Source organism: Dysidea avara, chromosome 3 (assembly GCF_963678975.1).
Source record: "Dysidea avara chromosome 3, odDysAvar1.4, whole genome shotgun sequence".
In the NCBI taxonomy this organism is placed as follows: domain Eukaryota; kingdom Metazoa; phylum Porifera; class Demospongiae; order Dictyoceratida; family Dysideidae; genus Dysidea; species Dysidea avara.
Genome location: NC_089274.1, coordinates 12,828,328 through 12,841,886, shown reverse-complemented (window position 1 = coordinate 12,841,886; position 13,559 = coordinate 12,828,328). Strand labels below are relative to the sequence as shown.

The 13,559-nt window shown below is 35.8% G+C and overlaps 1 protein-coding gene across 1 annotated transcript in view; it reads right to left on the bottom strand.

Moving 5' to 3' along the window:
• LOC136248328 (fibroblast growth factor receptor 2-like) overlaps positions 1-13,559 on the bottom strand; it is a 38,285-nt gene that overhangs the window by 12,515 nt on the left and 12,211 nt on the right. The window contains exons 8-14 of the mRNA XM_066040119.1: positions 12,620-12,685; positions 11,709-11,786; positions 7,719-7,815; positions 3,571-3,788; positions 3,144-3,206; positions 1,241-1,364; positions 115-251 (exon numbers count right to left, since the gene is read on the bottom strand). Of these exons, the coding sequence (XP_065896191.1) occupies positions 115-251; positions 1,241-1,364; positions 3,144-3,206; positions 3,571-3,788; positions 7,719-7,815; positions 11,709-11,786; positions 12,620-12,685 (783 nt within the window). The remainder of the gene's footprint in view (positions 1-114; positions 252-1,240; positions 1,365-3,143; positions 3,207-3,570; positions 3,789-7,718; positions 7,816-11,708; positions 11,787-12,619; positions 12,686-13,559) is intronic.

The following is a 13,559-nucleotide window of genomic DNA, read 5'->3' as shown; positions in this document are numbered from 1 at the left end:
CTTAGCTCAATGTGTACATACTATAGTGAGATCACAATCATAAACTTTATAACATTACGCTAATAGTGTATGGTCAAACTGCACTTGAGACAACAGGCACTTTTCATTACTCACCAATGTGGAATTTACAATTGGGGAGGACTTCTTTTGCTGTTTATAATACAAAACAATACAGCAAGTGGTAAACATCACTACAATTACTATGAAGAGTAAACATCCACCAATAATATAAAACCAGAAAGTAGCATCTCCTATAAAACAGGAGGAAACATAACAGCAGATTATACAGACAGAAGCAAACAACTTATATATATCATAAGTACCGTATACGTACAAATTTTTGAGTGACATAATTTTTGTGGATTTGCGGTTGCTATAGGTTTTTTGCAAAATTTTCATCTTCAAAAAGTAACGAATACTCTATGCTTTCTAATAGATAATCTCAGTGAAAAATGAGTGATCCTCGAAAATAATTTCACAAAAATTTGTCAATCCACAAAAATTTGGATGTATTTGATAACATCAACTGAAAAGTTTTTAACAAAAAGAATGTGAGTATATAGCTGTGCTTCTTTCAAGCAATAACAGGGTTGAAGTATGTGGTTGCTAATAAGAATTGTTGAACAGCAAATTAAGGCAAACAGATAGTCTGGTTTTTCTGCATCTTATTATATCAGTGGCAGATCTAGATGGGTTTCTGGGGTTTCCCTTTTGAATTTAGCTCAGTGGAAGTTTAAATATTTTGTTGTACTGACAATTTGTCATATCAAACAACTATACACCACTGTGTTTTAGTAGCATGCATGCAACTGCACTTAACTAACACCATTCATAGCTATTAAACCCTCAGCAACACTTCACTTTTCATCTCCCACTGTATTAAAAATGATCAAGATACTCTAATAGAGCGGTCAAGTAACTACTCTAATAGAGCAATCAAAACTACAGTTTATAGTCACCATCTTTTCCCTATATTTAGCTATAGTATGTAATTGCTAACTAAAAGTAGCCTAAAATCCAATCTCAGAGCTTCTAAAATCTTAAAAATTTCTGGAGAAATGTCATCAGATGCCTTATTCAGCTATACTAACTTTCAGAAACCCCCTTTTAAAAATCCTAGATCTGCCACTGTATATACAGGTGAACATATTTTAGTCTTGTACTTTATTTATAGATTTAGTTGCATAATATGCTATGAATGCATATTAAAATGTATATATATATATAAAAATTAATTTACTTTCATCACTTTCATCACTTTCGTCAACCTCTTCAGTGCTACTACTATTTACAACTTGTTTAACAACAATTGGATCACTCCATGTTTCTAATAAATTCTCAGTACAGCTGTTGTTCCCCCTCACCTGCAAAAGAGTCATTAACAACTTTGTGTGTGCAAGAAGGAACATGATAAAATGCCTGCAAAACACCTTGTATATACCTTGATAATATGATGATCACTTTTTCAACAAATGTTAGTTTTGTATGCAGCACTTGTGTATATGAATGTGGTTTTTTACAGTCTTGTCTGATGGATTTGATATTGATGGTACGTATGTACAATTAGCAGGGCCACTCAGAGAAATTAAGGGGCCCAGGCAAAGGGTCAAAGTGGGGCTCCAGAGGCAAGGAGGGTTCCACTCTGAATCACACAACTATATCTCCTCATTTATAAGCTTGCTACACTGCTCCTCTGAAGAATACTGTGACTGCTCTATTAGAGTGTATCGATCTTTTAAACAGGTATTAAAGGGGCACTTGATGGGGCCCGCTGGGGCCCCTTTCAGGCTGGGGCCCAGGACAAAATGCCCCAGTTTCCCCCCTCCCCCCATCCTGTGGGCAGCCCTGACGATTAGTAGAGCAGCGTAGCACATAAATATGACATTTATGGCCATTTTAACTTTGAAATTTCGTCATTTTTGTCCTTATCTCCCTTAGGCATTGTTTATACCATTAAAATATGGTTTCACATTAAAGGTCTTGTTGTTAATAAACAACTTGGTCTGTATTAGAAGTTAATCAGTAAAATAGTATAAGTTACAGCTAATTATCGAACCAGTATTGTTCTGTCCAAGGAGTGTTGAACAGTGCTTTGTTGGATTGAGCTTTGGAAGCTTATCTGATTATTTCCTGCCTAGAACTGTTATAACATCCATGGAAGGCAAAGTTCATGCATGGATCTGTAATCTAGGCATATAGTCCTACACTTGCCATAGCCATTTGCATTGTCAGGAAACCCTACAAGTGTCAGTAAAGCAATGAAAACAAACAAGAAAAAGCCAAGATTGATGTTACTGGTGTGAAATTGAATATTGTATAAGTTTAATTTTAATCACGTGTGCGTGCGTGTGTGTGTGTGTGTGTGTGTGTGTGTGTGTGTGTGTGTGTGTGTGTGTGTGTGTGTGTGTGTGTGTGAGTGAGTGAGTGAGTGAGTGAGTGAGTGAGTGAGTGAGTGAGTGAGTGAGTGAGTGAGTGAGTGAGTGAGTGTGAGCAGAGACCCATAAGCACTGATCAGCCTGGTAATTGAAACGTTCCTGGTGTTATGCCAAGTTGTTGTTTCCGCTTTGAGCAAGAAACTCTACTCACATTACTCCAGCTGCATAATGGGGATCTGGTGACCTGGTGTCAACTGGGGAAGCAGTCCATCCAGCTGTAACATCAATGGGTACCTGGGAAAGCAAATGTTCAACTGTCCTTGCCTTGCTTGGATTTGTTGTGGAACTTTAGGTTGCATGGCCTCTCTCCATGAGACCTCCCGCAGGTTATACACTAGTCTTGCTGCAGGAAGATTTGCCTGCACAAGACTTGAGTGGCTGGTTTGCTGGACAACAATAGCTGTGTTTTGCATAGCAACTTAAATTGCCAGCCAATGTCAATGTGTCAGTTCACCTAACCTTTTTGCGATTTAAGTAACTGCAGTATAAATTAGGCATTATTCGGAGCTTGAAACATCTTTGTTTATGTGCAATGCAGTATTTGTAGTTATGACCCACACAAATGTATTAGAATACAATAAATAAATTGCCAGAACAGAACAATGGATGGTAAATAACTTTAACAGCAGCTTCCCACATTGTTTTATAACTTGACAATCATAATGTACTGTAAGATCTACAGAATATTATAATAACTAAAATGCTAACCTGGACATAGAACTGATGGTTAGGAGCTGCATCCAACATTATCTGCACCTTTGTTGTGTTAGCCTGTGAAATAACTCATAAAAACACATGTATTTCACATTAGAATTTAGTATTAAGCCACGATGTAGTATTCATTAGTTCATGTATTTGCAGTATGAAAGTAACAATGCAGTTCACTAAACATGCATGTATAAGTATAATTTTATGCATATATGGACAACTGAAAGCACAAACCCTTATTATACCACAAGCATGTTCTATAAATTTTCACATGCAAAACTGATATACCCCATATATGGACTACACAGCTTTTGTCTCACAAATGTCTAACATGCATGTGTACACATGGATGAGCTTATCAAAACATAAGTATTATTTAAACTACTAATAATTAATTAAATGCAACAAGGGACATGAATGAATTTACCGGAAAGAGATGAAGTGGAAATCTGTGCTCCTTTTTAGTTAAGTAAGTTCCATCAGGTCCAACAAACGTGTCACTGACAGTATCGAAATGAACAAAAACTATATAATTCTGCAAATCAAGCTCATTGCTTCTTTCCCAAGATACATTTATATGACACTCTGTCTTGTTTACAACACAATCAATAGCTGTGACATTTCTAGGTGGACTAAGGAGGTGACCTATGATATCAATATACACATTATGGACAACACACACACACACACACACATATATTTGATGCACTTATTTTTCTGGGAATTTCTGTTGTCTGAGCAGATCAAATTATTCTAAACTTTAAAAAAGATATATATATATATACATTCTTATACTTCAGAATTTGACCATGTAGCTGTCTATTGAGTACAATAATGATATTAGATAAAATTAATGTTATAACAACATGGTTTGTGTTTGACTGTTCATTTAATTTCTAAGAAATGAACAAGAGATGTGAAAAATAGTGCACACTAGACTTTTAAAATAAGAAGAATTTCACTATACATGATTGAGTAATGCAACTGTATAGCAACAAAGTCAATGAGGTTAATGTCTATATAAGTGCTTCTTTCAGAAACTAATACCTTCACAGTGCCTTGGCAGTATTTAGGATAGAATTAAGTTCAAATTGCTTTCAGTGCAATATGAACCACTTTCAATAAATTGCTACAAAATGTTTAAAAAGTTCATTTAGTAGAGTTTTTTTATGATCTTCCTTGTTTCAGCACTTTCTATTGTACTAGCCTGTTGTAAAATTTCTCACTTTTTTGTTAAGTGTTTTTGCAACATAGTTCATCATTAGTGAACTTCTACAACACATGTACAGCATCAAAGCAAAGAATGTATGAGGCTATAATCATATAACAAGATGAACATATCGAGAAATGTAATTTTAGTGTGCTGTAGCTCGCCAATGGTTGAAGCTACGTGTATCAAATTTTCACATGTTCTAACCAATTTTGGTTTGAAGCTATAGCCTATATAATCAATTTACTTATTTATTTTAATTGTTGGAGGCAAAATTATAGAGAATTTTAACATGTAGCCGTGGGTGCACTACTGTGAGTTGACACCTTATGCCGTCAGCTAAAGAAACCAGAAGACAAAGCTAAGTCCATGATGTGTGTATTGTATCAAGAGTAAATAATTACTCTTAATTGTATATACTGCAGTATGCCAAAAGGAACCTGTCTCTACCTGAAGCAAAAATAAGCCTATAGCCTTAGCTATTGAGTTATGCTTGCCTGCATACAGGCATCAGACAGGCAGAGAGTAGAAAATGCTGCTAAATAAAATTTAAAGACAATTTGTAGCAACTTATTGGACCATTGATGCCACTGAACCTATTTTTAGGCTTGAACATATTTAACCAACACTGAAGGTGCTGCATGTGAAGGCATTGTGAAGTAGGTTTCTGGTCAATGTATTTTAGGAAGGAGCAAACCTATTATACAATACTACTATACTGTATGATAAGTTATAGTTACATATGCTTAATATCCCATTCTCATACACAAATTTCTTCTGCTGTACAGTTTATTAGTAGCTAACATAGACAGCGGAAAGGGGGAGGGGAAGCTTTGGTCTGTGGAGGGGGTCTAAGCCCCCCCTCCTCGGAATGATATCTTGCCAAAATTATCCTTCTTGGAGTGGGGCTGAAAACAAGGAAAAAGATTGATATACTCTAATAGAATGCTCATTTACCCTAATAGAGCAGTCAAAACACTTCATAAAACCGTGTTTCTAAAAGTAAACAAGAAAAAATTTTTTTTTGCCTACGACAGGAATTAAACCACTGACTTTTTACTTGAGAGTTGGTGCATTACCACTCTGACTGTACCAAGTGTTTCCAGATATCTAAAGGCTATTTGTACTGCTTAGTGCTTATAAATGTTGTATACTTATTAACCTGTAGTCAACATTGCCAAGAGTCATCATTTTCTAACATCTGTTCATCTATATACTTTTAAGAGCAAGGCTCATAGCAGTTTACATTCCTCTCATGTTGATTACTGGGATTCTACTCTCAAATAATTCACTGTACAGAATAAATTTCTGGATATAGTTATTCTAGACCCCTGTGGAAAATACTGATGTATGGTTTACCTGATAAGCAACTTTCTTTCTCAATATGAGCTGGTTGTGACACCTTACCCACACCATTGAATCTAGCTCACTGGAACATACCTGTTAGTCCAGTTTGTACCCTTTGTCACTCTACTCAGCCTACAACCGAACATGTTTTAACTGGTTGTTCCATTGCACACGATCAAGGGAGATACACTTGGCATAACGACTCCGTTTTGCAGGTTTTTGTTCAGAACTTTAAAAAGAATTTACCACCTTGTTGCAATATGTTTATTTGTTGTGAATGGTTATTATTTGGCACATTTTCTTGTTTTCATTTGTTTTAATTTATTGTTGTTTTTAGGGTGTATTACTCCCAATGTTTCTTATAATAGAGATATGGGGATCAAGAGAGGAAAAGGTAAGAGTGGCATTTTATTTAAACATTTTTTGGTTCTGTATTATTATTAATATTTTGAATATACTCGGTTGTGGGGTTTTTGGATTATTTTTATTTGGAGTCTTATGGATTGGGATTTAAAAATCAATCAATGTATAATATTTATTTTATTTATTTTTATGTTTTGCAGTTAAAATACCTTTGTTTCCATTTCATATATGATTACTGCAGGCACATGTAGAGGCACCAGTTGCAGGTTCTGTGCTTTTAGCTGGAGTGTTATTGAAGTTGCATGGGGGATATGGGATATTACGATTTTTATTAAAGTTATTGCCTTTGGCCTCTTTTTATTTTTCTCTGGTGTTATTGGTTTTGGGCCTTTTGGGGGTTATTTGGGGTGGGTTTATTACTTGCCGGCAAGTGGATTTTAAATGATTGGTAGCATATTCGTCGATTGCACATATGGGAGTTGTTATAATTCCTTTATTTAGTTTTAGTATAAGAGGTTTTTTTTTATTTAATGTTGGCTCATGGCTTGGTTAGTCCTGCCTTGTTTACTGCTGTTACTGTATTATATGATAGGCATAAAACTAGACTGATTAAGTATTATTGAGGGGTAGGAATGCAAATGCCTTTTTTTAGTGTATTGTTTTTGTTACTGATTTTGGCAAATTTTGGCTTACATAAGCTTTATACTGATTTTCCTGGCTTCCAGTACTATTCCACCTCATATCACATCAGACCTGATATCATACTGGTTTCCACAGATTCCATCGTGCTATTAGAACTCTCTATGGCCACTAATACTCAACATCAACTTTTGGCTGTGAAGAAGATTGTTATGGCTCATAACTGCTGGACCTTCAACATGCTGGATTTTCAGTTGATCTTTTGACAATTGGAGTTGGCTGTCTAGGCCATTTTATGCCTTAACTGTTATAAGACTTAGTAATGTGTGCCATCTACTGAAGAGTACAGTATGTTGTATACTTCAGCAGGCAGCTCATGTTGCCATTTCCTGTTCACACAGGATATTTAATGCTCGGGCTTCAGCATCATGGGATGTAGTTGATCTGTTGAACTGTTGATATAATTATTTAGTCTTATATTTGTAGCTACAATTTATTTTTTTTCTTTCTGTCTTCCCAGGGCTGCAGTTATTATTCTTTTTTGATAACTTGGTAACCCTGAGACTAGACTCCTGACCCCTTGTAATTATATTGAATATGTAATTGTCAAATTATGACGTTATTATCATTCTATTAACTACAAATAGCCTGTTTTAAATACTTTGACTGGTGTTTTAGTTGAAATGCTTCAATTCTGGTGAACCTTGAGACATTTTAAAAGCTAAAATGACTACAGTTCCCCAGACCCCTGCTGCCAGAGGTTCTATACTCTGGTCAACCTCCTCTCACATCAACCTCTACCACTGGTAGCTAATGATATTCCGAGCATAGTTTTGATATAGCTAACCTCCTTTGATTGAAACTAACTGTACTTGTCTATTCAACAGCCAAGCTAATTTGAGATGGGGTACTATTACGCTTTTAAGATAATATTATGTATTTTAATATTGATAGAGAAAATGGCAGTAGAAACTTATGGCAGTGGAAACTTATTTACTGAACATTTATTCACTTACATGGTGCTGTAATATTAAAAACACCTGGAAAATATCTGCAACTACTTGATGGAGGTTCACACTCAGCAGATGGATAGAAAATTTTGTCAGCTATAACCTACAACAACAAAACATACACAACATCATAATGTTACTTTGGTATTATTATGTGATTATTTGTGGCAAACAAACAATGCATACAAGAGTATACAGCCCTAAAGTAAACATACTATCAGACAGTCAGTAAAAGGTGCTAAAGTGTCAAAACCTTCCTTAACATTGCCAATGAACCCAACAGAACAGTCTTTTGTATCTCAACTAAAGAACAATGAACTTCTTTGGGTGGTTTCTTTAAGATGTCAGCTTGTTCATGCTTAAGCTCCAATTATAGTAGGTAAAATTACTACAGTTGTACCCTATATATTCTATGCATTTCATCTTACAAACAATATTGAGTTAGCTTCTCTGCTTCCTTCAAGGAAAGATTACTATCACAAGGACAAGCAACATCAATCGATAAAGTAAGTTTGTGTGACTTATCAGTAAAGACAATGTTAGGCCTTAGTATTATTATTATTATTATTATTATTACTAGGACTAACCAAGTAAATTTGTTAACACATAAACAACTTGTGTTTGCTTTGCCTAACTGTGATCCACCCCCAAAAACACCTTTGCTGTAAAAAAAGCTGTGTCCATGAAACTACAAGTACTTGTAAAACAGCTCAGTAATTGTAGAGAAAGACCTCATGAAAGTAAAAATAACTAGCAACTCAAAGAGCTGATATATGGAGCAGCCAAGAATCAATCTTATCATACAACTAACTGGCCAGGGGCGGAGGAAGTAGTTGATATGAGGGGGGGGGCTGGGCTGACCCAGACTTTGCAAATATTGTGACTGCTTTATTAGAGTGACTACTCTATTAGAATATCTCCATCTTTAAATTTATCGCGGTTTTCAGCCCCACTCCAAGAAGGATAATTTCCTCGATACTTTCGGCGTGATATCATTCTGAGGGGGAGCTTCAGCCCTCTAGCCCCCCCTTTCCGCCGCCTATGCTAACTGCCATACATTGGCTGGAAAATAGGTGCACCCATGAAAGTGAAAGTAACTGGCAACTGAAACAGCTGATATCTGAAGCAGCCAAGAATGTATGTTAACATACAATCAATTACAATTGACAAAATTTTAACATTGAACCTTTATCATTCAGCTGTGTTCTATATTCACTGTAACTGCATCCTAAATTAAATTCTTTTAATTTTAATTGGCCGGTAATTTGACCGCCTTTTATAATAGTTAGTGTATTGCTTTGTCTAACTGTGATGTATAATAAGTACAGTAGGACCTCCATTATCCAAACACCTGTGTGCCAGTTTAATCATAAAAATGTTCAGATAAGTGAATTTGTTTGAATAAATGAAACCCACTTTGTTTATATGGAGTTTCGTTCAATTACTCTAATAGAACATACACTTACTCTAATAGAACGTTCACCTAATGAGAGTAGTCATTTATAAGCAATGAATAATTGAGAGTTCGGATAGTCGAAGTCCTATTGCATCAGGTCATTGTGTCATAATTGCATAGCACTTTAGATGGCCTCTCTACCTTGTCTCCATAGCCACAAAAACGTATATGTAGTGTCAGTTTGTAACACTACCAGAGCAAATTTTAGCTTGGAAGCAGGGCAGATTTTTCAAGATAAAAAAAAACAATAAAGAAAGCCACCCATTTAATGACCTAATAGAACACAATCATTAATCGACATTTGTTTAAGTGGAATTCTGATGCTACACCCTATGGTAACAACATACGTAAAAGCACACAACAGGTGGATACATACAAAAATGATACAATAAGTGTTTTTCTTTATCCATTATTAGTAACTTGAGACAGGTATGCCATTTATTCATCATTCTACAAAACAAGAATACATAAAACTGCTTCTTCCCACATCAAATATCCAAACAAATGCAGTTATGTATATAGCCATATACTATGGGAACCTTTCTGGGACTTATTATTCTGAAGAAAATGTCTGTCTGTCCATATGTATGGTGTATCTGTGCACTCAATCAGAACATCCATTAAATGTCATAGACATTCAGCATGAGCATGACTGATGGCACAATCACCTGCAGTTTCCACCTGCTTCTAACTCAATAAGTGAAACAAAGGAAAATGACAATCATTTCTCCAATCCAGTGTCCACACTTTCGGAAGGCATACCTTAGTATGCTTCCTAGGGTGTCTGGGACATGCAACCCCCCCCCCCCGAGGTTGAATCTGACTGTGATTTTAGCAGTGTAAGTATTTAACTGTTGTATAAGGTTGACTGTTCTATTAGGGTAGAGTATCTCGACCTCAGTGGCTAAAACAAAAATAATACCACTCAGCAGCTAAAACAAAAAGTAATACTTTTTAAAATGTGGTACGAAGGGTAGGTCAAAAACATCAGAATGGAAAACAGTTACTGTGACAAAATTTAACAGTAATGATCTTCACAGCAGCAGTAGCATAGCCAGATCCATCACACTTTTTTGTTCTACCTGGAGTACGTAAAGATGTGGACTGGATTGACTGATGAAATTACTCAACTACTGTACAGTAATACTAAAAAAGCAGTAAGTCATTTTTGCCAATTGTTTTTTATTCCAGCTAGTGAATGGACAGAAATAGGGCTACCTGTTTCAAATTACCATTTTGTATACACAACTATTACTGAAATATCTGTGTTACTCCACTTAATCATTAATCACAGGGTAATATAGTGCTCCCTTAATTAGCCAACCCACTTGGGACAAAGACATGGTCAGATAATCAAAAAGTTTGGATAATAAAAGCCCATTCAGTTGTATACCAAGCTCAAATACTCGAATAGAACATACATTTCAAACAAAATACTCTAATAGAGCAGTCAATTCTGCTTTTTAGGTAACCAAGTGTTAAGATAATTGAGGGAGCACTGTACATCATTTGATACTGTTGGTTACTATACTCTTGGTATGGGGTATCTGTATACAAATAGGAACACTCAAACTAATCCTCACAAAGGAAGATTAGCATTCAACAGAAGTGGTGGCACGATCACCCTCATTCACACCTTCCTTTAACCCAATAAATAAGACATACAAGATTGATAATCACTTTTCCAGTGTCTATGCTTTCCCAATATGGCTGCTGGGTTGACTGAACCAGTGCAAGTATAGACCAACCAAAGTGTCCTAATTATCAAGGTGTCCATATTTTTCAGGTCAGTTTACATGCTAAGAGATACTTTGAGACCATTACTATGTAAGTGCTCAGATTGCACAGGTCTCCCCATTTCAAGTGCCCTGATTAACAGGTTCCACTGTAAAAATAAATGTACCCTGAGTTATCACACTATTGCTACCACACAATTGTCACTACCCGCTACACTACATGCATACACACACGCATGCACGTACGCATACACACAGTGCCTTCTTCAAAACAAGTACAGTGTTTTGTGTATGTGCATTTTATGTGTGTAGTTAAAGAGATAGGTTGAAAAGTTAGGGTTAAGGTTTGGTATAGTATATGTCCCATCCCAAGGAATGTCTTACAGATAAATGGACTATTTCGTTTTAGCTGTTACTGAGGTATGAATGAATGAAAATATTGTGCTTTCTTGGTTCCTATAAAATACACACTTGTTGTTGAGTGCCTAGACACATTGGCTTTCCTTGGTTGCACAACGCACTATCATGTGTCCGCACAGTTTTAAGCATAAAATAAATTTTGTTCAGTAAAGGTCCCACAAAAATTGTTAAACAAAAAAATTAACTTTTAACATGAATAACTTATGCTTGCCCAATGCCCTAGTTCTTTACTTACACCAATGCTTCTTTAACTGCTATAACCAGTATGTATATACATTATTAGGTATTTGCATTAGCTATCTCTGACATCCTCATAGTAACTACTAGATGCATGCACACAACTCAACATTAATTCACTAGTACATATGAACATGTACTGCTTACCTTAAATTGGTACACTTCATGTTGTAAAAGTGGTGGAAAGGTTTTATTGAATGTGTAAGTATATGAAGTAGCATTTATCTAGATACATCATAGATACACAATTGTCTCAAACAAAGCATATACATTAACTAGCTAAACCAAAAATAACAATATGTAGCTATATGCATAGTGCACAAAACTTGCATATAGATTGCAGCAGTTTCCTTATTGTGTATAATATGTAACAAATAGAGGGACCAGAAATAGGAGAAATGACTGCAAACAATAGCATGCTAGTGTCAGTAATATGCAGTGTACCTGGAGAATATAACTTGGTCTGTGCTGGGGGGATACTGATGAAGCAACTAACATTTGTGGAAGTCCTTTCACTCTTAAAGTGCAGTAAAACTGACCAGAAATTAAATTGTACTAGCTAGTCATTAATTTTGTAGATATCAATTGTTGTAGTATTTTTGCATTGAAAAACATGATGTATTACGTGAAAAATATTAACATGTAGACTGTAAGAATACACCATCTCCTAGAGAATTTTAATCACTTCCAACTTAATTATAAATAATTTTTCATGCAAACATAGATCTTTATGAAATTTGACTTTCACCATCTCCCTGTCATAGTATTGTCCACATAGCGCATTATAAAAAGTGTTTTTGTTTAAATATACAGTGGAACCTTAGTTATCCAAACCCCTTTGACCAGGGGTGGTCCATAAGTTTGAAAATAGCATAAAGAACATTTGTAAAACTATAAGTGGTATTCAACTACTCTAATAGAACAGTCACTACCCTAATAGAGCAGTCATTTCCATAGTTTGGTTAACCGAGAATCTGAATGAGTGGGGTCTGGATAACTGAGGTTCCACTGTAATTACTTGGCAGAATATTTCCCATTATATTTTTGGATGTACTCACACAATCTTGTTGACATGTGCTGTCATTACTTCTCCAAATATTACAAGCATCTTCACAGGAATGCACCTATACAGATTTCATGCACTACTACTAACATCATGGATACATACAGGGGCGGATCCAGGGGGGGGGGGGGGCTTTGGGGGCTGAAGCCCCCCCCTTCATATTTAGGCTTTACTTGATCAATATGCTGAGTATTATAATGAAATTTTGTCTTAGCATAATTGTATGATCACTAATAATACAAATACTCATAAAACCACCTTATAAACATCTTTCCAAGGTATTATCAGTGGATTTATGCTAAAGTTTATGCAACAAGGACCCGGATCAGCATTGGAGGTGTACAAGATCGAGATACTCTAATAGAGCAGTCAGCTAACTACTGTTCACTGGAAACATGTAGTTGGTTCTGTTATGGAATTTTTCAAATCTGCCTGCACCTATACATACAATGAAGTGTATTGGTCTGTTTAAAGGGCTTCATTCATCTACTTGTGTAGTTAATATGTATGGCAATACTTAATTCAGGTACACAATTTCCATTGAAAATGCTCTCAGATTCAATCTTGTGTTGTTCAAATTTCAAAATTTTCCACTTTCAACATTCTTATTCTAACATGCACCTATTCAGTGTTGTGCAATTGTGAGAGGGGTGCATCATGTATTTAGTTGTCTGTACCTACCCAAACTTTTACATTAGCGAAATGCTTCAGAGAGCCATACTTATAATCTAAAGGCAGTATATAAAGTATCTACAGGTATGAATTTTATGTGGAAATGTCTCCAAATTGCAGTATTTTAGCATCTATTTTTCAAATTTTTCCTGGGGGGGCATGCCCCCAGACCCCCTAGTTCCAGCATGCTTTGCATGCTGGGAAGTGTGCTTCACACACCTTTACCCAAGAGATTAGTACCTTGAGTTAGCCCCCCCCCCCCT